The sequence below is a fragment of the Equus caballus genome, chromosome 8 (assembly GCF_041296265.1).
Source record: "Equus caballus isolate H_3958 breed thoroughbred chromosome 8, TB-T2T, whole genome shotgun sequence".
NCBI classification, from domain to species: domain Eukaryota; kingdom Metazoa; phylum Chordata; class Mammalia; order Perissodactyla; family Equidae; genus Equus; species Equus caballus.
In genome coordinates, this window is record NC_091691.1 from 74,202,272 (window position 1) to 74,229,530 (window position 27,259).

The following is a 27,259-nucleotide window of genomic DNA, read 5'->3' on the forward strand; positions in this document are numbered from 1 at the left end:
AATACTAGTAATAAGAAATGATGACACAGTTGCATGACACTCTTCATACTCTAAATAACTGACAAACTGTTTCATACACTTTAAATCTCAAACCACTTAATCACAACTTCTTAAGACACTGGAGTTCTTCTAAAACTAGTTTGCATTATGACATGAGGATCTTGTCTAGCTGTTATTCTGTACTATTTGTCAAAAATATGGATGTCAGGGGCCAACCCTGTGACTGAGTAGTTAAAGTTTCTCAAGGACCACTTCAGCGGCCTGGGATGGGGGATTCAGATCCTGATTACAGACCTACTCTGCTCATCAGCCATGCTGTGGAGGCATCCCACCAACAAAAAACAGGAAGACTGGCACAGATGTTAGCTCAGGGTGAATCTTCTCATAAAAAAAAAATATATAGATGTCACCAGAAATATGGAAAACAAAGTCATCTTGAGAGTTAGCAACTGTCTTAGTCTCAGAAAACTAAATAAATAACATAGGTCAGAGTTGAAAAATTTTAAAACCTGAACCATTTAGGAGGCATAGGAAATATAACATGCTTTAGACAATAACATAAGCCTAGTATTTCAAAACATATTTTCTAGAGGAAGATGAAGAGGGAAGGAAGTCATCTTCCACAGAGAAACCTGTCTAGCTTACAATCAGGAGGATGTTTCTTGGCCTTCCATGTTACCTAGAGACCTGAAACCACAAGCAGGAGGAGCAACGTTAGAAAAGGCAGACTCCAGAGGAGCAAAGAGAAAACCTGGGATGAGATCAAATAAGTTACGTTGTATTAAAGCATATCTTTTTCTGGAGTTTTGAAAACAATAGTCCTCTCCAGGGATGACAGTAGAAGAATGGGAAATCACCAAAAGTGTTTTCAAATTACACATGATCCTACTTCTCACACAGGGATGCATATCAGAAATTAGGAAAGGGGCAAAGGCAGTAAGAAGGAGAAAGAGACTGGTGTGTTAGTGCTGAGGAGGGGGTTAAAAAAGTGGCTCTGTTTTTGCGTTTTTTTTTTTTTAAAGATCGGCACCTGAGCTAACAACTGTTGCCAATCTTTTTTTTTTTTTCCTTCTGCTTTATCTCCCCAAACCACCCCCCCCACCCCCGACCCCATCCCGGTACATAGTTGTATATCTTAGTTGCATGTCCTTCTAGTTGTGTCATGTGGGATGCCACCTCAACGTGGCCTGACGAGCACTGCCATGTCCACGCCCAGGATCTGAACCCGGGAAACCCTGGGCCGCCACAGCGGAGAGCGCGAACTTAACCACGTGGCCACGGGGCTGGCCCCAAGGTTTTTTTTTTCCTTTTGCTTCCTCACAGCATTAACATCTTAATCATGTTTTTTAAAAAATCTAAGATGCAAGCTTCTGAAGACATATATATATATACACACACACACACTATATACACACAAACATACATATATGATTTCATTTATTTTAAAAAATTCCTACTTAAAAGTACATTTAATCTATCTTTTTTCCTCTGACACCAAAGAAACTAAAAGAAAACTTTCAGGTTCACAAGAAAGAAACAATGCCAGCCTTCCTCCTGTTTCCCCATCTCTTCCTTTGATATCTCACAGGAGATTTTCTTTTGTCTTGATCTTGAATTGACCCTTCAATGTGGATCACATTTATAGGAAACAATAACAACAAGACTCACTTTCCTCTCCTGGCCACTTTCCTTACATCTGTACAGGAGTCAGGTCACTGTTCAACACGCTGTCTGTCATCATAGTAACAGATATCTAATTATTGCATATGTTCTGTTCTCATAACATTAAATTAAATAACTATTCCTTGTCTCTCCAATACAAAATGGTGACCATCACAACATGTGAAAACGGTAAAATCCAACGAGAGTACAAATTATTAAATCAACATATAAAATCTCAGCAAAACATCTGAAAAACCAACTATTTAGGGTAGATTAATTTCTATTACCTGAACTTTGCAACCATTAACACAAATGCAACTTTAAATAGAATGAGTGAAATTAAACATTTGTTAGAATTATCAAACCATGTACTGGTAGCAGATTTTTGTTTTAACCAGAACCTTCACAAGGATCACATTCAGAAAGGTAAAATGAATCTAATGCCCATGCAAAAAATAGATCTATTTATAGATACGGAATAACAGGGACCATGGAGAAATGTAAATGTCTGATGGCTATGTCTGATGGAACTGTATGTATAAAAATGTGATGCTATAAAGTAATACAAGTTTTTAAAAAGCTTTTAACATTTGTTACTGCCTCCTCACAGGATTGAGAAATACACAAACAGGCAGACAGATACATTATGCATATGCACATATATATTTTTAACTTTTATAGCTTCATCCATAATATCACAGCATAAAAGTAAATTGCTGGTATTAGTATTAATAAATACTAATTAATTAATACTATTTACTACTTAGTATTAATATAGCAAGTATTAGTATTCTAGACTGTGTACTGGATTACTGAATTCATCTTAGTTGGCTCACACTTAGACATCTGGAAATGAGTTAACAATCCAATAACTTGAACTTTTACCCATAAACCTGAAATTCATTGTGTACTCCCACTTTACGATCATAAAAATATTTTTTAAAAGATTCAATTTTGCTACCAATTCCTAATGATTCTTAATCTAGAGAAATACATATTTTTCTCTATTCTTTCTTTCCCATCTTTAGAATACCTCCTTATTAATGACAAAGCAGTCATTCAATTTCCAGTGAATGGAGTAGGGGCATAATATTTACAATTGTCTTTCAATGTAGAAAAATATCTTAGATGAAAGTGCCAGCTTCTTCTGATAGGTACTATACGACTGCACTTAAAGACTAGAATAGGTACACAAGGAGAGGGGCCAGAAAGAGTACCATCAAAATGTTAACAGTGGTTACCTCTAGGCAGAATGCTTTTTACTTCTTGGTGCTTTATAAAATTGCTTCTAAGAATAATTTTTACTAAAACAATACCTCTTGAAAAATAACTGTTCACATAATTTCTGGACTCTTACAGTAGTTTTCCTGGTTTCTGATTCTCTATTCTTTCTCATTTGCTTACTATCATTGACCAAGAAGTCCTACGACAAACTTACACAGCAGAGGAAAACCATAAAAATTCTAGATGCTGAGCCACAAGAGAGGATATGAAAAGGATGACCAGGAACAAAACCACAAAAGTTTAAGAGTTGAAAAAGGTTACAGAGATGATATAACCACAGCATAAGTCTCCACTATGACACTGTGACAGATGTCACACACTCTACCTTAACACAGAAAATGTAATTTCAGCACTAGACATCAACATTCTTAGTGTTCATAAACCTCAAATTGAACATGTTTCCATGTATCTTTCCTGCTTTGGTCTTAGATCTACCAAATGTTGTAACAAAGGATAAACTTAATCCAGTTAATCACAATGACTCCCTTTTAAGAACTACAAGATAACTACACCTTATATTCTCTTTTCCTGGCTTAACAGCTTCCATCCTGAGAGCCATTCACCCATCATGCTACAGTTTCCACTATTCACCATCCTGTTCCCCTCCTCTGGCTGCACTCATTTGTTTATACCCTTCTTGATGACCAGCACTAAGTAAAATGGTATAAGTGAAAGTCATCTAGCCCAAAATGTAACAAAACTGGCATGGTATGTTTTCCAGACACTATGCTTCTTTTATTAATGGAGACTAAGAACAAATCAGCTCAAGTGGTAAACTCTTCAAACCATTAAATGAATTCTAACATTTCAGAGAGTTTCTATCAGGAATGGCTATTAATTTACTGAACGCTTTTCCAGCATCTATTAAGATGACTACATAGTATTCCTTATGACAAGATCCATTTCATTAATATATTTCCTAATAATAAAGCATTCTTGGATAAACCCTACTTGGTGGTAATGAATGCCCTTTTAATATATAATTAAATAATTTCCTAATATTGAATTCAGAATTTTCATTTCACATTAGCCTATTTCATAAAGATTTTTCTGTATGACTGTTAACATATAAATCTACTTTGGGTATTAAGAGTTATATTGATTTCACAAAATGAGCTTCGTAGCTAACTTTTTTTTTTTTTTTAAAGATTTTATTTTTCCTTTTTCTCCCCAAAGCCCCCTGGTACATAGTTGTATATTCTTCGTTGTGGGTCCTTCTAGTTGTGGCATGTGGGATGCTGCCTCAGCGTGGTCTGGCGAGCAGTGCCATGTCCGCGCCCAGGATTCGAACCAACGAAACACTGGGCCGCCTGCAGCGGAGCGCGCGAACTTAACCACTCGGCCACGGGGCCAGCCCCGGTAGCTAACTTTTTAAACAAAAATTTTCATATGTTGCTGGTTTAGTCACTAATATCCAGCTGATGGTTACAATATTAATTTTTATTTTCTTTTTAACCTAGATGAGGAGTCTTGCATCTATCTCTATGGTAGCTGACCACAGGTATGAACTATCCTCTGCATATTGAAGCCATTTCAGATTCTGTCACCCCATGTACATGCCATTCTTCCAGTTTCATGTCTTCATCAAGTACTGATAAAATGTGCTAAAGGACAGATAGAGGGTGGTTCCTTATGGCATGCCACAAGAGACACCCTCCAAGACCACATCAATCCATAAGTTAGCATCACTATGCACAACCATTCAACCTGGCATGAATCCATCTAACTATAATACTGTGCAACTCATGTTTTCCAAGCATATTCTATAGGATATTATTAGAGAGTAAAATCTGGAAACACCACATCTAAGTATTCATTCCCATGATTCTCCACTCCGGTCAACATTCCAAAATTATAATTTCATTTTTTATCATTTAAATTCTAGACATGCTAAACAAATTGTCTGAAAGGAGCAATAAATGATCAGCATTCCAGAAAAAAACCCACTTGCAATACTTTTTGCATTTTCTGTTCCACCAAAAAAAGGTCTCATTCTGCTTAAATGGATAAAAGAAAATATACACCCTTACTATTATGTGTAAATCATATCTAAAAATATAAATATTTTAACAGTGAAGAAGGCAACACAAAAGTTTTAATTCTCCTGGTTTCAAAAGTAACTATAAAAAAAGAATGTGACAGAAGTGCACTGACAGTATAATTCCATTTATATAAAATGTCTAGAACTTGGAAATTTCTAAACATGAAAAGAAGATCAATGGTTGCCTAGATCTGGGTGTGAATGGGGATTAAGTGCAAATGAACACGAGAGAAGTTTACTGGATGTTGGAAATATTCTACAACTGAATTTGTGATGATGACTGTACAAACTCAATAAATTTACTAAAATCACTGAATTGTGCAAGTGAATACTTAAGATGGGAGAATTTTATGGTATATAAATTATACCCCAATAAAACCATTAGAAGAAATAAAGTGCAGTGAGAAGCCAAAAAATCAAGACTGCCACACTCAAGTTTAAAAGAATGTGTTCACGGAATGCCAGATAAACCTCTGGTCCTTTCTTGCAGGTTCCAAAATCTCCAAGAAGCACCTATTGCTAAATACTCAAACCTGTCATTTACTATAGTTCAGCAATGCCTCTGCCAGATGAACCATAAACAATACATGCCAGAATGCATTTACTTGCCCATATTTTGCCCTGGAGAGGGTGAGAGGGGAAGGCAATCAATCTTTATTGAGAAACTAACATGTGCCCAACACTGAGGCTAAGCTCTTTTCATTATCTTATTGAAACCTGAAAATAATCTTATGAGGTAGGCATTACTTAACCCCATTTTACAGAACAGAAAAAGGAGGTTCAAACAAGTCCATCCAAGATCACAGAATGAGTAAGTAATGGTGTCAAAATTGGAATCCACAGTTGTTGGATTCCCAACTCTACACTCCATTACACCACGCTTCCTCATGTTGGTCTGTGATGACAAATTTCCTCCTTTCAGATGGGTTCAAGAAAATGACAAAAAGTATCAAATATGAAATAAATACTTAGACATGAGATCTTAACTCTCACTTCCCAAAGATGGGAGTATTTTCTTGATCAAAATTTGCTTTCCCATAACACTGTGCTCACCTGAAAATATTTCAACTGAACAAAGGCAAATAAAAATCGCCTTCTAGAGTTATGCAACTCTCAGAGACATTTACAAACCTATCCCAAGAACAGTTAGTCACAAGGGTAATAAACAATAGTGAACTATAAATTAACAAACCCTTTGGTTGGGCTGCTTTGTGTTTCTGACATAAAGATGCATTTCCTTTTGGCAGGAGGGTCTTCCTCTTCATCAGAAGAGCTTTCTATCGTTAGGTCAATAACATCCACTTTCTTCTTGCTTGCCTCACTGGCTACAGTTACTGAACAAGGCTTACTGAGGACACTTGAACCTGCATATAAGAACAAAAGGAAAATTTAAAAACCAAAGGTATAACATAAATAAACTCAAGCCAGAAGAGCGTTAAATGTGTAGCATATCTGGGAGAATACACAGCCAGTAAAGCGACATACTCTGTCCCATGGACAGAGACCAACTCCCTAACCCCAGATATCTATCTGTAAAATGACTGCTTACCTGGGGAGGCAAGATGAGCTCTACGCCTTGACAGAGGTTCAAAGGCCTCCTTCAGACAGCATGCTCTTAGTCATCTCCCCAGTACTGCCAATCGACTTGCGCAGATCCTGCTGCTCACGCTGTCTCCCCAGGTAAGCAGTCATTTTACAGACAGACTTCTGGAGTTAGGGGGCTGGTCTCTGGCCACGGACAAGAGTATGTGGCTTCACTGGCTGTGTATTCTCAAGGACGTGTGGCAGCATTAAGTCAAAATCAGATAATTCCATTCTAGCAAAGGAATCGTGTTTATATCAAAGAGTGTATAGGCTCTTCATCATAAGCCAGAACTTCATCATATGTTAACTCACCATTTCAGAGAAACTATATTATGCCCTGCAATCTATTTAGCAAAAAATGAATGCTAGTTGATAATGGAAAAGCAGCAGCAACTAATCAATTAAGTCACTGTTTTTCTCAAAGATGAGGGAAATCTTAAATCATTCCACCAGGAGGTTCAGTAACAGTCACAGAAGAATAATTAATATTGACATAAATCCTTTACTTTTTCCTCTCTTCTTACTCTGAACATTTATTATTCATTACATTATTAGAATATCAAATATAGTCACCACAGAACGCAAATGCAGTGAGTGGACTATGTCAAATAAAAAGAAACCTTAAGTTCACACTTAAGGGTTTAAATTACTCAAACTGCCGTGGAGTTTCGCCACTCAGTTTGGACAGGTGCAAAGAGTTGAAGGCTGAGTCGTACATCTCAGGTCACCAAGGCAATGGTCAAATTCCTTCCCACAAAGAATGGCAACAGTTTGTGTACCACTTTTTTTTAGCAACTAACATGTGACACCCCCCGCCCCCCCATTAATGGACGATGCAGGTTCTCTAGCCACACCTCCACTTGGGGATCCTAAGTACAGGAACTCCAAAAACAATTCTGAAAAACCGCCTATAGAAATGTCATTTATAACTTTTCATTTTGTAACAAACACTATATATTAAAATGATCCTAGGTGATTGTTTCATTTACTTTACATATGTAAAACATACTGTGAAAAGGCTAATTATAGGAGGGTATAAACTTTAGCACATCTCTTATGGAAAGAATCAGTTGGGGGAAATTACACATGTAACAGATGATCAAAAGATAAAGTCAGAAAACTGAGAATCAAATATAGTCCTAGTGGCCAAGGTTACTGAGAAAGACAATGCTGCATTAGTTCACTGCTATGCTCTCTGCTGCCACTCTGCACATACTTTCTATTTTTGTACACGGTTGGCTGGATACTTTCATAGCTTCTTTCTTCGGTCTCATTGGACACCAAGAACCATCTTCTTGGAATTTGATCTCATCCACATCAGAACAGTCATTGAGAATTTCCATAAAAAGCCTATAAAGCAATTAAGAAGTGCATAAATGTAGTCAATGGCTTTGTTAATAGGTGAAATAACAGTAATACACATTACCTTGGAGACAAAAGTAATGCTACCTGACTTTTCTGTTTGTTTTGGCATTTCAATACTTCACACCTTACAATAACTATTATATTCTCTTCAGCCTAGGTTTTAACAGGCAACAAAAAAGTTACTTAGTGAGTATCATCTAAAAAGTCAGTGGCTAAACAGAAATAGAAACAGAGCCTCCTAGCTGAGATAGGCAATGAAGAACCACCTCTAACACACCACATAAAACAAACATAAGCAAACATAAAGGTTATTGTAGAAAAATGATTTATAAGTTATCAATGAGAAAGAATCATAGGGGTGGGGAAGGGAGGGAAGAATAGGGACAGAAAAGAAGTCTTAATAAATTTACAATAACTCAGAGCATATAAATTATGTTCTATGACCAAAAAGAAATTAAATTTGAAATCATCATCAGAAAAATATCTGAAAAATCCACAAATATTTGGAAACTAAACCAAATAATCTATGAAACAAAGAAAAAAGAGCAGAAATTAGAAAAGTATTCTGAACTGAATGAAAATGAAAATATAATAAAATTTGTGGAATGTAGCTAATGTAGTATTTAGATGAAAATTTACAGCAGTACTCTTCCTATATTAGAAAGACACAAATCAATAACCTCAGCTTCTAGCTAAATGAAACTGGAAAAAGAAAATCAAATTAAAGTGAAAGCAGACAAGAAAAGGAAAATAAGAAAGAATAGATATCAATGAAATAGAAAAAAATCAATGAAACCAGAAAGCTGATACTCCAAGATCAGTAAAATTGACAACCTTCTAGTCAGACTTAAGTTCACTCAAACAGTAATAGAGAGGAGTGACATCAGCATCATGGTGGAGTGAGCTCTTCCCTTAGACTCTCCCCCCTAAGATACAACAAAAAGGATACCCATAAACCAACAGAGGACATTCACACAACACAACAGATGTCTGAGAGATACACACTGCCATGTGTCTGAAGGTGGAGGTGGTGGACCCCCCGGGAGGCAGTGGAAGGAGTGCTGGAAGGTGGAATCCGCAATCAGATACTACTACTATGTGAAGACACAAATCCACCCGATCAAACAGTATCAAGATGTATATTAACACTCCAGACCAGAAGGAAAATGACAAGCACCTAGAAATCAACCCTGAAGGCAGAGAAATCTATCTACGATCTAAACGACAGAGAATTCAAAATAGCTATCAAAGAAAAACTCAATGAGTTACACAACTCAGGAAGACAGTTCAATGAAATCGGGAAGAAAATTAATGAACAGAGGGAATTATTCACAAGAGATGGAAACCATTAAAAAAAAAATCAGAAATGGTGGAGATGAAAAACACAATGAATGAGATAAAGAAAAATCTAGAGTCTTTGAATAACAGAGCTTATATTATGGAGGAGAGAATTAGCAAATGAGAGGACAGAAATATAGAAATGCTTCAGATGGAGGAGGAGCGAAAACTAAGACTAAAAAGAAATGAAGAAATTCTCCAAGAAATATCCAACTCAATTAGGAAATGCAACATAAGGATTATAGGTATTCCAGACGGAGAAGAAAGAGGTGCACAGAGCTTGGTCAAAGAAACAATAGTTGAAAACTTCCCAAGCCTGGAGAAGGAGCTGGAATTACAAGAAAAGAAGCTAATAGAATTCCTAATTATATCAATGTAAAAAAAACATCTTCAAGGCATACATTTGTAAAACTGGCAAAAGTCAACAACAAAGAACAAGTATTAAGGGCAGCAAGGCAGAAGAAAATATCTACAAAGAAAACTGTGTCAGGCTTTCAGCAGATTTCTCAGCAGAAACTTACAGGCAAGGACAGGGTAGAATGATATACTCAAAATTCTGAAAGACAAAACTTTCAGCCAACAATACTCTATCCAGAAAAAATATCCTTCACATATGATGGAGAAATAAAACCTTTCCCAGATTAAAGCTGAGGGAGCTCATTGCCACAAAACCCTCACACAGGAAATGATAAAGAAGGCCCTCATACCTGGAAAAAGAAAAAAGAAAAAGTATACAATGCCTTGAGCAAGGAGATAAACAGGCAGACAAAATCAGAAAATTGCAGCTCTCTAACAGAACATTAGTTAACAATTATAACACTAAAGATAGAGGGAAAGAAAACATCAAATATAATCATAATCATTTTAACCACAAACTCACAACACAAAACACAGTAAGTTGTGACAACAATAACGTAGACAGGGATGAGGAAAGGGATGGAACCTGCTTAGACTAAGGAAATAAGAGCTATCAGAAAACGGACTATCTCATCTACGAGATTTTTTTATACAAACCTCATGGTAACCACTAAAGCAATAATCAGAAGAGAGACACAAACGATAAATAAAGAGAAAACCATCATGGAGAACTATGGAACTGAATTGACAGTCCAAAGTACATGGAACGAGAAACAAGGGAAATACAGAATAACTACAAAACGAGTGATAAAATGGCAGCGTTAAGCTGTCACATATCAATAATCACTCTAAATGTAAATAGACTGAATTCTCCTATCAAAAGACATAGAGTGGCTGGAGGGACTGAAAAACAAGATGCAACAATATCCTGCCTCCAGGAAACATTTCTCAGCTCTAAACACAAACACAGGCTCAGAGTTAAGGGACTGAAAATGATACTCTAAGCTAATGGCAAACAAAAGAAAGCAGGTGTTGCCATACTTATTTCAGACAAAGCAAACTTCAAGATAAAACAAGCAAGGAGAGACAAAGAGGGACAGTATATAATGATAAAAGGGACACTCCACTAAGGAGACATAAGACTTAGAAATTTATATGCACCTAACACAGGAGCACCAAAGTACATAAAGCAACTATTAAAAGGACATATTAACAGCAACATAGTAATAGTAGGGGACCTTAACACCCCACTTACATCAATGGATAGATCATCCAGACAGAAAGTCAACAAGCAAATAGTGGAATTAAATGAAACACTAGACTAGAAGAGGTTTATATGGAACACCCCATCCAAAAACAGCAGAATACACATTCTTTTCAAGTGCACATGGAAAATTCTCAAGGACAGACCATAGGTTGGGAAACAAGGCAAGCCTCCTAACTTTAGGAAGACTGAAATCATACCACGCCTCTTTTCTGACCATAATGCTATGAAACTAGAATCAACTACAAGAAAAAAGCTGAGAAAGTGACTAATATGTAGAGACTAAACAACATGCTACTCAACAACCAACGGATCACTGAAATTAAAGGAGAAATCAAAAATTATCTGGAGACGAAAATGAAAATACACCATATCAACTCATATGGGATGCAGGAAAAGTGGTCGTAAGATGAAAATTGATGGCAATACAGGCTCACATTAACAAACAAGAAAAACCTCAAATAAGCAATCAAACTATACCTAACAGAACTAGAAAAAGAACAAAGCCCAAAGTCAGCAGAAGGAGAGAAATAATGAAAATTAGAGCAGAATTAAATGAAATTGAAACCAAAACAACAGTAGGAAGGATCAATGAAACTAACAGCTTGTTCCTTGAGAAGATTAACAAAACTGACAACACTTAGCTAGACTATGAAAAAAACAGAGAAGGCTCAAATAAATAAAATTGGAAATGAAAGAGAAGAAATTATAAGGGATACCACAGAAATACAATGGATTACAAGAGAATACTATGAAAAACTATATGCCAAAAATCGGACAATCTAGCAGAAGTGGATAAATTCTTAGACTCTACAACCTGCCAAAACTGAATCAAGAAGAAATAGAGAATCTGAGTAGCCCAATCACAAGTAAAGAGACTGAAACAGTAATCAAAAACCTCCCAAAAAAGAAACAGTTAATCTGAGGAATTCTATGTCTATTAAAGAAATTGAATTTGTAGCTAAAAACTTTACCACAAAGACAACTCCAGGCTCAAATGTCTTCACTAGAGAATTCTACCAAATATTTGAGGAGCTTTATCACTCTTCCCAACTCACTGTATAAGGCCAGCATTACTCCGATACGAAAACCAGACAAAGACATTACAAGAAAACAATAGATAATATCTCTCAAGTATTTAGAAACCAAACAATAAATCTAAAAGTTAACAAATCATGAACAAGTGGGATTTATCCCCAGAATGCAAGGTTAGTTTAATATTGGAAAGTCAATCAATGTAAAACCCCATGGTACCAGACTAGACAGTGCAAAATGGCAGGACACAAAAATAAAAGGCATCCAGTTTACAAAGGAAGTAGTAAAACTGTCTTTATTTACAAACAACATTAGTGTCCATTAGAATATCCAATGTAATCTACTATAAAGCTACTAGAACTACAAATTGACCTTAGTAAGGGTTCAAGATATGAGAGCAATATATAAAAAACTATATTTCGGGGCCAGCCTGGTGGCACAGTGGTTAAGTGTGCACATTCTGCTTCTCGGCGGCCCAGGGTTCGCCACTTTGGATCCGGGGTGTGGACATGGCACCACTTGGCAAAAGCCATGCTGTGGTAAGCATCCCACATATAAAGTAGAGGAAGATGGGCATGGCTGTTAGCTCAGGGCCAGTCTTCCTTAGCAAAAAGAGGAGGATTGGCAGCAGATGTTAGCTCAGGGCTAATTTTCCTCAAAAAAACAAAGAAACAAAAAACTATATTTCTATATACTAGCAACAACCAGAATTTTTTTTTAAATACCACATCAAAAGTATGAAATGCTTAGGGATAAATGTGACATAAGGCATATGAGACCTATATACGGAAAATCACAAAACATTACTAAGACATAACTAGAGATAAATCATGTTAATGGATCAGAAGACTCAATATTTTTAAGTCACTCTTAACTGATGTATAGATTCAACACGATACAAATAAAAATCCCAGCAGATGTTTTTCTACTTGACACGCTGACTCTAAAATTTGCAACGAGAAGCAAAAGATCTATAACAGCCAAAATAACTGTGAAAAAGAGCAAAGTTTGCAGAGGCACATTACACTGATTTGCAGACAGTGCAGTACTGACGTAAATATAGACAAGTCCATGGAACAAAACAGAGTTCAGAGATAAATCCACACATACATGGCCAAGTGATTTTTGAAAAAGGTGCAAAGGCAATTCAATGACGAATAATAATCTTTTCAACAAGTGGGGTGGAACAACTGCATAGCCATATGCCAAAAAAAATCCACCTTGGCTCTTATTTTGTTCCATATACAAAAATTAACTTGATATGGATAATAGACCTAAATATAAAATTAAATCATAAAACTCCTAAGAGAAGCATAGAGAAAATCTTTGTGACCTTGGGTAAGGGAAAAATGTCTTAATATCGAAAGCATAATCCTTCAAAGAAACCCTTGATAAATTAGGCCTTCATCTAAATTAAGAACTTCTGCTCTTTGAAAGACACTATCAAGAGACTGAAAAGAAGAATGGCAGAAAATATTTGCAAATCACACATCTGATAACAGACTTGTATCCAGAATATATAAAGAATTATCAAAACTCAATAATATGAAAACAAACAATCCAATTTAAAAATGAGCAAAAGCTTAAACAGTTACTTTACCAAAGAAGATACACAGATGGTGAGTAAACACACAGACAGATGCTCAATATAATTAGTCATAAAGAAAATGCAAATTAAATCCACAGTGGGGTACTGCTATATACCAGCAAAATGTCTAAAATTACAAAGACTATACCAAATGTTGCTGAGAATGTGGAGCAACTGGAACTCTCATATACTGCTAGTGGGAATATAAAATAGTACAACCACTTTAGAAAACAGTTTGGTTAACTTCTTTAAAAATTAAGCATACACATTGCCATGTGATCAAGGATTCCACTTCTAGGTACTGACCCAATGAAAACATCAGTCCACACAAAGACGTGGACATGAATGTTCACAGTAGCTTTATTTGCAGAAGCCCCAAACCAGAAACAATCCATCAACAAGTGAACTGATACACTGCGGTATATCTATACAATGGAATGCTATTTGGCAATAAAAATGAACTATTGGTATATGTAGCAATGTGGATGAATCTCAAAATAAGTATGCTGAATAAAATAAGCTAGACATACTTCATGATTCCATTCATATAAAATTGTAGAAAATCCAAACTAATCTACAGAAACAGAAAGTATATAAACAGTATTTGCCTAAAGACATAGTGGGAGGGAGAGATTAGAAAGAAACATGGAAAAACTCGGAGAGTGATAAATATGTTCATTATCTTGATTGTCTTGATCATTTCACAGGGGTATATATAGGTCAAAATGTATCAAATTGTACACTTTTCATATAGGCAGTTCCTAAACCTCATTAAAGCTGATAAAAATGAGTAAAAAGGGGAAAAAAAGCCTCCTTCATCAGAAGATGTAATACTTTAAATATGTTTATTTTCCCTAATTGTACTGAAAACGTTAACATAATTCCAATCAAAAACCAAACAGGATTGCTTTGTGTAATTTGAGAACTCTTTTATTCTGCCAGAATAAACGTTAATAATGGCAAAACAAATTGTGAAAATAATCAAGAAATGCTGAAACATACGGCTTAAGCGATATTAACACATAACAGAAATCCAATAATTAAAATAGTTTTGTACTGGCCGACTAATGCTTTGATCAACAGAGCAAACAGCAGTTCAGAAATTAACACTAGTATATATAAGAATGCATTAAATGACGGAGGCAGTATCTTAAGTCCACAGGACAGATTAGTCTAGACATTGGTGAGACTACTGACTAACAATCAGCATGGTAGGGTAGGGTGACCCTACTTTAATGGGATCACCTACTCCCACCCTAAAGTTTCTTCCTCCTCCTCAATTTTCCTCACATAGCTCCATTCTTTACCTTTATAAGCACTTAACACTTAATATGTAATTCTTACTGTCTCTCACACTAGAAGTGCTCTGTTCACCACTTTAGACCCAGTATCTGACACACAGCATGTATTTAGTAAGTATTATGTTGAATAAATTCATGAAGGAATGCATGATGGAATGAAGAACTGCACAACTAAAAGGAAAGAAAAAAAACCATAAAAATACCTGACAAAAGCAAGTGAATGTTCACATAAAATCTCTGGGACTTTCCAAACACATTAAAGACAGAAATCCAAAATGAGAAGACAGAGTTTTTGAAATAAAAATTTAAAGTTTTTGAATGAAAAAAGTCACAATAAATACAATTAGAAGGCAAACTAGGAAAATATATTTGGCACATGTGGACAGAGAAATTAACATCCTCAATATATACGACCACTTATGAATTAGTAAGAAAAAGACGAACCACCACAAAGAAAAATGAAAAAAAGAACACTCGGAGGCAATTTGTGAAAAGTTATTGTGACAACCAATATATGGATGAAGATTGTTTGATAACTCTTGTAATGGAAAAAACAGAAATCAGAACAGTAAGAAACCTTTCCAACTAGGAAATTGGTAAAGGTATTTTAAAAATAAGATTTAATACGATATATATGGTTGGTAAGAAGACAGAGAAGTGGGCTTCTAATACACTACTAGCAGGACAGTGAAGTGACACAGTTTACTCCTTCTGGGAAGCATCTTTATAATAAATAGTAAAAGCCTTAAAATTATATATTCTCTTCGATTCAGCATTTCAATTTCTAAGAACTTTAAGAAAAAATCCATAGACATACACACACACACACACACAAAAAGCTTCAAAAATGTTCATATCACAAGGCAACTTAAAATAGAAAACGTAGAAGCAGACAATATAGGCAATAATAGAAAAAACATTTAAACAATTAGTAGTATACCCATATAATGGATATCAAGTATTTAGGAAACACATTCTAAAATATTAATGGACAAAGGAGTATGACATAAGCTACTTACTCTCCAAGAGTTCAAAAGAATTCTGAAAATAGTCATAATTATCATCTCTTTCTCTCTACACATACGTGCACAAGCCAAAAATGTGTATACACATATATATTAAGAGGGAGTGTGATAAAACAAACATGGCAGAATGTCATCAACTGATGTATCTGAGTCAGAGTTACACAGGAGGCTCTTGGTGCTACTGTTGCAACTTCTATGGAAGTTTGAAATTATTTTAAAATGTTAAAAAGATTTAAAAAGTAAAAACCGGGGGCTGGCCCCGTGGCCGAGTGGTTAAGTTCGCGCACTCCGCAGCAGGCGGCCCAGTGTTTCGTTAGTTCGAATCCTGGGCGCGGACATGGCACTGCTCATCAGACCACGCTGAGGCAGCGTCCCACATGCCACAACTAGAAGAACCCACAACGAAGAATACACAACTATGTACCGGGGGGCTTTGGGGAGAAAAAGGAAAAAATAAAATCTTTAAAAATAAATAAATAAAAAGTAAAAACCCAGTTAAGTTTATAGAGAAAACTGAAAGTCCCATTCACTCTTCATGGCCTCATTCCTCTCTACACAGCAATACTTTTAAAACTTAGGGGAAAAAATGCTGTAAAACTATCTTTAAAGATCTAGGATATTTTTCAGTCTATAGTGAGCGAAAATCATATGTACATACAAATCATTATGTAAAGTATGAGTTCAATCTTTTTACATCAATAACAAAGACATCACTATACGATGTAATGTTGATGATTTTATATTAATCTTTTCATTAATTGTATTTTCTAAATCTTACAGTGGTGCATAGACGATATATGCATTTTTTTAAAGCGTTATCCAAAAGAAAAGGTACCTCGTTTAGTGATAATTAGTTCATATTATTTTCTAAATTCTGAAATATGCAACATAAGATAATGCTTAAGAGTTTGCGGTCCACAGTCAGAAAAATCTGGGCGTGAATTCCAACTTTGAACTTACCGGCTTCGAAACACAACTCTACCTACCCTACCTCCTGTTGTGTGTTTTTATACAAACCCTAGTTGCTCCTTACAAAGTTCTATGTAAGCAAAATGACATCTCTAAGTGGACTTTCCCCTCTTCCCTATGGGCTATGAAATATGATCTATGAGAGCACAAAGAAAAGGAAGCTACACACCCTCTTGTCCCCAACAAAAATCATATTATAAAGACAAAAGGGCCACTAACCACAGTTTAAAAACAAGATTGAGAACAATTAAGCATAAAGCAGAAAACACAAATATCTAGACTTTAAGCTACAGTAGACTTTTTCTAAGGTTGTGCTGAATGGAGACACAGCTAATATAGCTAGGTTGGGATATACTTACCCATCTAGAATTAGACTTTCATAGGCAGCTTTTTTGTCACACACAGGACAAATCCAGGTGGGCTTCTTCTCATTCATTTGCAGATAAAGGGCAGCATCAAAACACTGTAGATGTGTACAAGTCACTGCACGACACGGGATTGTCAGCCTCATCTTCCCTAACTACAGGACAGGGACAACAACATGGGAAACCACTTCAGAAAGAAGAACAAAGCCGCAAAGTGAACAGCCAGTCATCAAAGTCTGGAGAAGTCACACAAGATTAAAATGAAAAAGACATTCAAACCAGAATTTACTTCCATCAAGACCACTATGTATTTTATTTGTATTCATTGATTGCCCTAAGATTTTTAAGAGACCATCTCAGTTCTTGAAAATAGGTAACACATAAATTCAGACAGAAAAAGATAAATATACAATGAAAACATATCTCCTCACTTGTTCCCCTATTTAGAGGGAACCACTGCTGTCCATCTCTTCCACGTCCTCTCACGCATAATCAAACGTGTATTTTAAAAAACACGTTCCAACTAATGGCAGCACACAATATACACACAATTCTGCACCTTTTGTGACAAAATATAACTTGGTGATTATTTCACATGTACCAAAACGTAAAGAGCTATTATGATATGAAGGTATCATGATTGATATGAAAGATTATTTACGTAACCAGTACCCTTCCTAGCGATGGACATTTAAATTCTTTCTAATCTTTTATTACAAATAATGCTGCAATAAATATCTATAGGACAAATTCCCAGAAGTGAAATTTTTGGGTCAAAGGTTTCGAAAGTGCATCTGTGATTTTTGTGACATTGACAATCTATCTTCCACAGAGGATATCTACTGATTTATGCATATACATGCATTAATGTGCTTGGTTACCCTCGACCTTGTCAATATAGTGCTACTGAATTCTTTCATCTCTGCCAATCTGATAAACACCCCATTACAGTTGTGATCTACATTTCTCTTATTATAAATAAAGCTGAGCCTCTTTTTTTTCACTTCTAAGAGTCATCTGTGTTTCCAAGAACTGTCTGTTCATAACCTTTTCTCATTTTCCATTTGGGTATTAATCTTAAGTACCTATTTATGGGAGCTCTATATTAATGAGCCTCGTGCATGCACGTTATACTAATTGCAAATATATTTTTCACTTATAAAATTTTTTCACTTTTCTATAACCACGTGTCAATGACTCAATATACTTTTGTGTAACTAAGGTCCTCTGCTTCAATTCTTATTCCAGTTGACGGAGGTATACTAACATCAAAACACACGCAATAGCCAGATTAGATCAGACCACAGCTTCCTGGATAGCATTTCAAACCTCTCTTATATGTCCTTTACAGAAAAAAATCTTGGTTTATAACCAGCTCTGCCACAGAAAATCTGTTTCTCCCACTAGACTCTAAACTCCTCAAGGACAAGGCCTAGGTCGCTCTTCACCACTGTAATCCAAGTGTTACAGCACAGTACTTAGCATGCAGCATGTGCTATTTCTTGACCAGACAGCAGAATGAATGGAGAGACTGGAAAAGAGGCAAAAAGAAAGGAAGGGAAGTGGGAAGGAGTTCTTCATATGTACTATAAAGTCTTTAGAATTAACAGAAAACTTGTAACAGTTAACTCTGCCTGAGGGGTAGGAATTTAGGATAGTACTTTTTTTCCTTTTGGTTTACCTGTAATTTCTTTCTTCTAAAATGAATATTTGGTTATTTTGTAATTTAAAAAGAAAATAATTTAGCCAATTCATCATCATAGCAATAATTAACACTTACATGGCTCTACCTACATGCAAAGCACAATGTTGAGTACTCTACATTAATGCTAGTAACACTTTACATTTAAACCTAACAACTGCACTATACAGAAGATATACGTTATCACCTCCCTTTTATACATGAGGAAACTGAGGCACAAAGAAACTAAGTAACTTGACTAACATTACAAAGTCAGAAAGTGGCAGAGACAATATTTGAACTACGAAGCTCTGGCTCTAGGGTCCATACTCTTATCACTGAGCTATACCGCCTCTGCCTACGTGTCGAACTAGGTTTCTAAAAAGACCTTAGAAGTTATAGTGATTTGTGCAAGTATCCAGAACAATATAACTCATTATTTAAGACAGACAAAAAAGTAAGAATGGAACCTGAAGCAACTTCTCTTCTTGCAATATTTGCTTCTATATTTTCCCTACCTTCAATAACAAATCATCCCTTAAGTAATGCAGACTTTTACAGTGTGCTGACTTTTATATAAACTTCATATAACTCTCATAACAACTCTACGACTCCAGAAGGACTACTCTCTATATTTCTACTTTTGAAATGAAGATGCTAAGGCTACAAGAGGCTAAAAACAACACACTCACTGAGATACAGCTGGTGGAGCTATAACACAAATCCAAATGTTTTTCACTTTCATGAGAACGCTCCTAGTTTTGTAACATTATACCCGGTGCTAGTTTTTGGTCTTAATTCCCTACCTTTTCCTATTTGCTAAGAGTTTTTGTTCTATTAGGAATGGATAATGACTAAATACCTATTCGGCACCTAATGAGATGATCACGGGGGTTCCCCCCCTGTTAATTATTAATATAAAGTTTTAATACATTTTCTAAAGTCACACTATACTTGCATTATCCCTCTGTTACGACATATTAATCTTTTAAAATAGTACTGGGGGGCCGGCCCAGTGGCACAGCAGTTAAGTGTGCATGTTCCACATCTCGGTGGCCTGGGGTTCGCTGTTTCGGATCCTGGGTGCGGACATGGCACTGCTTGACAAAAGCCATGCTGTGGTAGGCGTCCCACATATAGAGTAGAGGAAGATGGGCGTGGATGTTAGCTCAGGGCCAGTATTCCTCAGCAAAAAGAGGAGGATTGGTAGTAGTTAGCTCAGGGCTAATCTTCCTCAAAAAAAAAAAAAAAATACATAGTACTGGATTTTACCGGCTGGTGCTTTATTTAGCAATTTTCCATCACTGCTTTTTTACACAATCAGTGTTTGGAAACAACCCAAATAATCACTAAAAAAGGGTGAATAAATAAGTTACATTGAACCCTTCAACAAAATGCCTACAATGATAAAAATAAGATAGATCTACATACATTAATACATTTAAGATATACTGTTAATTTAAAAAACAGTAAACCACAGAACAGTATATACAGCACAATACAATTTTTTCCTATAAGCACACATATGATTACGAATATAGAGTCAAATCTAAAAGATAAATCATACTATTAGTAATAATATTACTAAAATGTTTCTAGAATAACAGACTTTAATTTAAATTTTTACTTTTGTTTCTTTTCTACTGAACAATTTTATAATAAAGTAGGTATTGTCAATTTTTGTAATTTGTTTCTTTAAAATAATGCTCTAACTCAGCCTACTATGGTTTTCTTAGGCTACTAGTTCTCAAACTTTTGGTTTCAGAATCCCTTTACATTCTTAAAGACTGAGAACCTAAAATAGGTTTTATGAATGTAGGCTGTATTTATCAGTATTTGTTGTATTAGAAATTAAAACAGACACTTTTAAAACAAAAGAATACACAAGTACCCATTCCATCAGCCATCAGAACAATGACATCACCATCTGTCAGGTAATCCCTGTTAAACATCACTGGCTACTCATGAGAGAATGAGGGCAAAAAAAGGAGAAATTGTGTTCTAGTAGGATTATAAAAATAGTTTTGACTTCATGGATCTCTTCCAAGAGTCTCAGGGACTCCCAGGTATTTCTGAGCCACACTCTGCAAACTGTTGCTTTTTTCTTCTTCTTCTATGCTATTTTCAGCTCTCCTGTCACTGCCTCAGAATTTCCACAGCATACAGAAATGACAACATTCAGGAATACAAAAGTTGCTGATCCTAAATTTAATCCTACTCTACTGTCTTACAAGAATTAACGAGCATTTCCCAAATTAAGAAAGCACTTATTTCTAACTGGCAAATCTGATCAATTTCCTAATACTTATTATGGCATGTTAATTTGAATGTGCTAAAATCGATTTAGTCAGATGGTGGTGCTGTTTTGAAACATATCATTTTTATGAATGAAATGATGTCTAACCAATACACTTGTTTTTATTAAAATGTTAAGCAGGTAGTATCTAAATGGATTTTCACTTCAATGTAGACTAATTAGTATCTATCTAAATTAAGAGTTTATAAGTAAAAATGGCACAAATCAGTGGTTCTAAATTATTATTAGCCACAGAACCCCTCCTGACCCCCTTTTTAAAACATATTAGTCAGAATCGTAAGAGAAAAAATGAAACCTAGGTCCCTTTTCTAACCCTGGTCACCCAGCCATCCTCTGGAGGACAGACTGAAAATCACCAGCTGATATCACCAAAATACAACTCCTGTGTAAAATCCCGATGCTGTGTTCAGAAATAGAATTCTGCACACTTAATCAGATGCCTCTTCAACAAGTGCTGTAAAATCACCTTTCTTAGGTCCCAAGAACAGAGGCTTTGGACTGTGCTCCCTAACGAGACTCAAGTCTACTCTAAATCATTTCACAAACATGCTGTGAAATAAGATCATTTCTTTCACCACCATAAGCTATCATTTTCTCTCATTTTTGCCTAATAAACCCAAAGTTCATCTCTTATCCTTCCAAGTGCCAATCATCCATTTTTTTTTTCTCCATTTCCCATCACCGCACCAGATTCTGTGTTATTTCCAGTCAGCTGGCTGTACTTCCATTCTGCTTTCTTCAACTGACACTAGTACGGTCTCTTCCTCAAAAACTATTTTCATCACCTAACATCTGTCCTCCATCCATTAGATTTGATCAAAATACCTGTTTACTTTTCTAATTAACATACATCATATTCTAGAGATACCCAACCTTATGTTAACACTACTATAGCCCAAAGAGCACCATTCATTCTTGTCTTAGAAAGTGCTCTGAGTATACGTGACATTTATATAATGTTATAAACCAATGTTACTTCAATAAAAAACAAACGAAAAATCTTTGTGTTATCTATCATTGTCTTTCTTTCCATCCATCACCAACTTACTTCCAAAAAAAAAGGAAAGAAAGAAAGTGCTCTGAAAAAATCAGGTAGGATGAATACTAAAGAAAAACTCAAAGACAGTCTCAGAAACAGACCTGTTATCACTGGTAAGGCAGAGAATGAAAACATTTAACGAACTTAAAATAGGATCTTGTAGGGGCTGGCCCAGTGGTGGAACAGTTGAGTTCATGTGCTCCTGTTTTGGGGACCGGGATTTGCCAGTTCAGATCCCAGGTGCAGACGTACGCACCACTCATCAAGCCATGCTGTGGCAGGTTACCCACATATAAAGTAGAGGAAGATGGGCACAGATGTTAGCTCAGGGCCAATCTTCCTCAGCAAAAAGAGAAGGATTGGCAGTGGATGTTAGCTCAGGGCTAATCTTCCTCAAAAAAAAAAAAAAAAAAAACGGTCTTGTTACTTCATTTTGTCAAATAAGTGAAATGTTAATTTTCTTAAAACTGTCAATTTTATTAAAATTGTCACATTTAAAAGGAACTGCTCCCTATTCTTATATAGAAGCAATCCTAACCATTCTGATATACCACTTAAAATATTTTTAAAGTCGGGAATCCATTAGTATGTTTAGCCATTGTGTTTTGTTTTGGTTGTTCTCATGTAGAATGGTACAGTGGTTGAAGAAAAAAAAGAGGTCCAAGAAAATAACATTTTACATTTCTGTAAAATGGCACTGTGCAACTATAGAACTCCTTAGGTAAATTGTGTAGAAGCACTTTCTTCCTGACAGAACAGTCTGACATACTAAAACATGAAAAGTAACATGAGTTCCCCTCCCATACAGTGACTGTGACTAGAATATAGCTGGCAAATTAACATTTGCTGAATATACTAGGGGTTAAACCACAAGAAAGTGTCACTATCTGTTTTTGACCAACAAAATGGCAATTTCATGTATTTCAATTTAACATCAATTTTCACATGAAAGGGAGGAAAAAGGTAATGTGAAGACACTCAAAGAACTCACGCCTGAAGGTCTGCTCACAGCTTGTGAGCAGAGGGGTCCTGGGTGCAAACATCCGCCCTCGGGGCTCTGCCATGGCCTCAGGGCACTCGCGTCCTCCCCGCTGAGGCTGCAGGCCTTCGCTCTGGGTTTGATAACCACAGGTTCCCAATTTCTAAACAGTCCCAATTTCATGTCATTCTATTCCTTTTCAATAAAGCTAAGTTAAAGTTAATAATGATAAAATATAAAGCTTCAGAAAGAAATCCATCTGCACTTTCTGGGGTGATAAGAAAGGTGGACTTATAACCAGGATATTTATCTTTTAGCCCAATCTGGCAATAATGTTATCCTGTTAAGAGAACTGGAATAATGTAAGAAGACCAAAATTCTTATCCTTGTCCTCCTACTAACTAACTGTGAGATTTCAGTTAACCAGTCTCTTTCAGTGTCCGCGTTTCCTCATCTGCAAAATAGGAACTCCTCCTCCATACAGGTTTGCTAAGACAGTTAAATAAGGAGCATAAAGTAAGAACTCAACAAATTATTCCTTTCTCTCTCTGACACCAATCTCTCTCCATTTAAAAAACTGTTTATTTCTCACAATGGTGGCTGGTCACCAAATGCCTGCAAACTACATCACAAATTCCTGACTCATAAAGTTCCTCTCATCTACAAAGGGTCCCCTCCAACGCTACTGATTTCAAAGAAGCCTTCATGCACTATTCCTGACCTCTCCCGCCTCTTCTTTAGTACTCCAACAGCATGATTCTATGTGGTAAGTAGAGTCTGCTGCTTTTTCATGAGACTTAGTTTTACCTCTCAAACTAGATTATTAACTTTCTGACAACTTCTTATCAAGTCTTTAGTATTTTCTCCCACAATTAGCTCAGTACCAAACACACAGGAGGATCTCAGAGTTGCTGACTGATTTCTCCCCCCAGTCTCTATGTAAGGAGATATAAAATAAACATTACTGTGCAATTTAAAAGTACATTACAAACAGATTAAGGTATCTCACACATTTTAACTCATTTAACCAAAACCATCAACTAGCATTTATTAGGTCCTAGTAACGTTATTGTTATTTTTCAATACCGTTTATATTCTGATAAAAGGAGCCAACTCTCAATACATGTTTATTATGAGCTGTGGATTACTTATAGCAGTGACTGTGACAGATTACTCTGAACCTAAAGCTCTCTTTCCACTTCGATACAGTATCCTTTTAGGTCTCTTCTCAGTTAATCATTGCCTGAAGAATGTTTGCATTCTTTGGAATTACAATGCTTAATCATGAAGATTCCTTAATGGGAAAACAAGAAAGGTTCAGAATTCTATCATAATATCCCCTTCATTCCCCACACTTACTTCTGTAGGAAAATTATTAATTATAAAAAGTAAAACGTCCCAGAACGCTGTGTGGCTTTACTTACAGGGCACATCAAGGATACCCGAAGGCTAGTCGTGGCAATTTCACTATCAGGATCTGCAGTAAGTTTTTCTTTAACTTTAAAAAGAAGGAAAAATGATAATAAAAAATGTTTTTAATTAATTGTGACATCTGAACAGAATTATAAAATATATATCATCTTATTTAAAATGTCCCAAACACTTTGAATAGCACAAGAAACTACAAAAACAAAATGTTAAGTATTAATGTATTGAAAACATAATCATACTTCCACAATTAGGTTAAAGAATTACCAACTTGCATACTCTAGATGACACGTTTAACTGAATTTTTAAATTTTCTTTTTAAAAGTAAAATTGCAGGTAAGGAAGAGTTTCAAAACAGAAAACTGTTTAAAGAACAATACAACAATTAGGAAAGGAATTGGAAGGCAGCAGTGCTCTGAGCTTGAGTACTTTCCTAACAAACAATCATGACTTTTTACTAGGGAGTACTGATGTGTCCAACAACTGTTAAATTTGCAAGTAGAAAAGGTAAAGATGTTCATACTCCCTTTGACAAGTGAAAACTACTACGGATGTGGTATTATGTCTGTGATTTCATTCACCAGGTAGTGTACACAAGTTACTGCATATACAAGCTAATAAATATATACATCTCCTTCAGAGGCCTGATTCTCATCTTACAGGGAGAATGGGACTGGAACTGGAGACAGGAGAACCAGAGCAGGGCAAGAAAAATTAGGGAAGAGCTTCCCTGGCTTTCAGCTCCAGGCAGGAAGATCACTACTGTGCTGTTTGAGGAGATTAGAAATGGTATGAGTATAAGAGACAAAATACCATTTCAATAGCCCTACTTGGCTCCCTTTCCAATCTATGGATCCTTTTCTCTTTTCTGGTTCATTCAGTGGTATGGCAGGTAACTAGGGGAAAAAAATATTCTCTTTCTCAGAAAAATGTCTTGTTCAATTAAATTCAGTAACTGATCTGAATTATTTACAGTTTGGGTCAGACTTTTTTCTCTACCTATTACTATACATTACAAAAGCAAAAGTGCAAAATAAAACATCTCAGAAGGCAAATATTATTGATAGGTATGAATATTTCTTTTGCAAAAAGAGCCTCTTATTTATATTTTTTAAAATGTACATTCTATTCCACACTGGAGGTTTTGAAGACTTGCAGTCCTTTTCTCAAGTCAATATGTGCATCATAACTACCACCAAGCTGACATTTACATAAGTTTTCACGAAGAGGCCAAAAATTAGACTAGTTGGGATTTAAAATTGATGCTCTTGGGAGTGGTTTTTAAGAGAAGGGTTTTTCAATTTACAGAGCTCCATTCTTAAGATTATTTTTAAACTCAAAATTCATTTTAGGTTTCTAATAATTGTTTCCAAATTGTTCCTGTGTTGATTGATGTACATGTGAGGCTTTTTCATTAGAGCATCTCATATGCTCAGTCTTACAAACATTACTTACTTAGTGCTCTGGAATGATCAGGGTTTCTAATACCTTTCATTTTTAATCTCTGCAATAACATGGCTGATGTGAGCTGTCGTACAAGATATACAGACATGGAGTAATTCTACAAAGAAAGATAATCTGTGTTAAAGACAAGAGATAATAGTCTCTGTTTATATAAAATACTTGTCTAAGAAACTCTGGTTTCTACAAATGACGTTCAAAATAACTTCCACAGGAAGGTCAATGACTGGGAAGAGAACAAAATCAATTCAGCTACTTTAGGGCAAATAACAACTCAATCATATTAAACACATTTCTCAATCACATATCACTCTAAAACATCCATGTGAAAGACAACATAAGTTAGATCAGTGGTTTTCAAAAAGTGTTTCTAATTTAGCAAAACTGGTACATTAGGGGCCACCACAGTAGGAATGAGAACATACCCTTCCACGCCCACTTTTAACTAGAATTGTTCTGTTTTCATGTAACGTGGCTCTCACAATATTTTCATTGAAAAATGGGTTCCACTACAGAAACCAAGTTCAAACACCAGTGGTCGGAACTAACACTTCAAATCCAGAGTTCTGAAGTTCTAATTCTGGGAAAAGAGACCACCTACTACACGGCCTTGAGCAAATCATTCAAATGAACCCAAAATCAGTTTTCTTCTGAGAAAACTTCAAGAAATTAACTCCTGTTCCCAAATGGGCATTTTACAGGGGAAGGGACAGCTACTGTAATATGTAAGACACATGAAGAAATGATAAAAATCAAAAAGACAAGGCCAGGAAATAATAATGTCCAATCCTGTACCTCTTGGATCTGGCACAAAGAAAACTTCGTTAGCTATTTACAGAGCTATGAAGAGATGAAATATAATTTTACCTAAATGCTAAAACTCTGTCTTACCATTTCACTACGTATATTCATTCAATCAATCTACAATAAACAAAATACTTTTAACAGTTGCCAAACCAAATATTTTAAACACTGTTTTTTAATGTCCTGCAACAGTCCTTTTAAATATCTGAATATCCAACATATTGTGCAAATTTTAAGTCAACTAATCATTTTAATTACAAGGAAAGAAAACTATTCACATTATGTGGCAAAAAAACTAACAAGTCTTCAATGTCTACAATCACTTATTCAAAAATCTGTAAGATATACTCTTCTGTTCAAATTCCTCATGAA

The 27,259-nt window shown here is 35.7% G+C and overlaps 1 protein-coding gene across 41 annotated transcripts in view; it reads right to left on the reverse strand.

Annotated features, from left to right (window-relative positions):
- The window catches only part of PIAS2 (protein inhibitor of activated STAT 2), a 105,527-nt gene that overhangs the window by 13,279 nt on the left and 64,989 nt on the right, over positions 1-27,259 (reverse strand). For all 41 annotated transcript variants that reach the window (XR_011421029.1, XR_011421031.1, XR_011421032.1 and 38 more), the window contains 5 exons: positions 26,078-26,183; positions 24,619-24,692; positions 17,173-17,333; positions 7,788-7,921; positions 6,180-6,351 (listed from right to left, as the gene is read on the reverse strand). Coding sequence is in view for 28 of the 41 variants with exons in the window: in XM_023647746.2 (XP_023503514.1) it covers positions 6,180-6,351; positions 7,788-7,921; positions 17,173-17,333; positions 24,619-24,692; positions 26,078-26,183 (647 nt within the window). In the remaining 13 variants the exon portion in view is untranslated. The remainder of the gene's footprint in view (positions 1-6,179; positions 6,352-7,787; positions 7,922-17,172; positions 17,334-24,618; positions 24,693-26,077; positions 26,184-27,259) is intronic.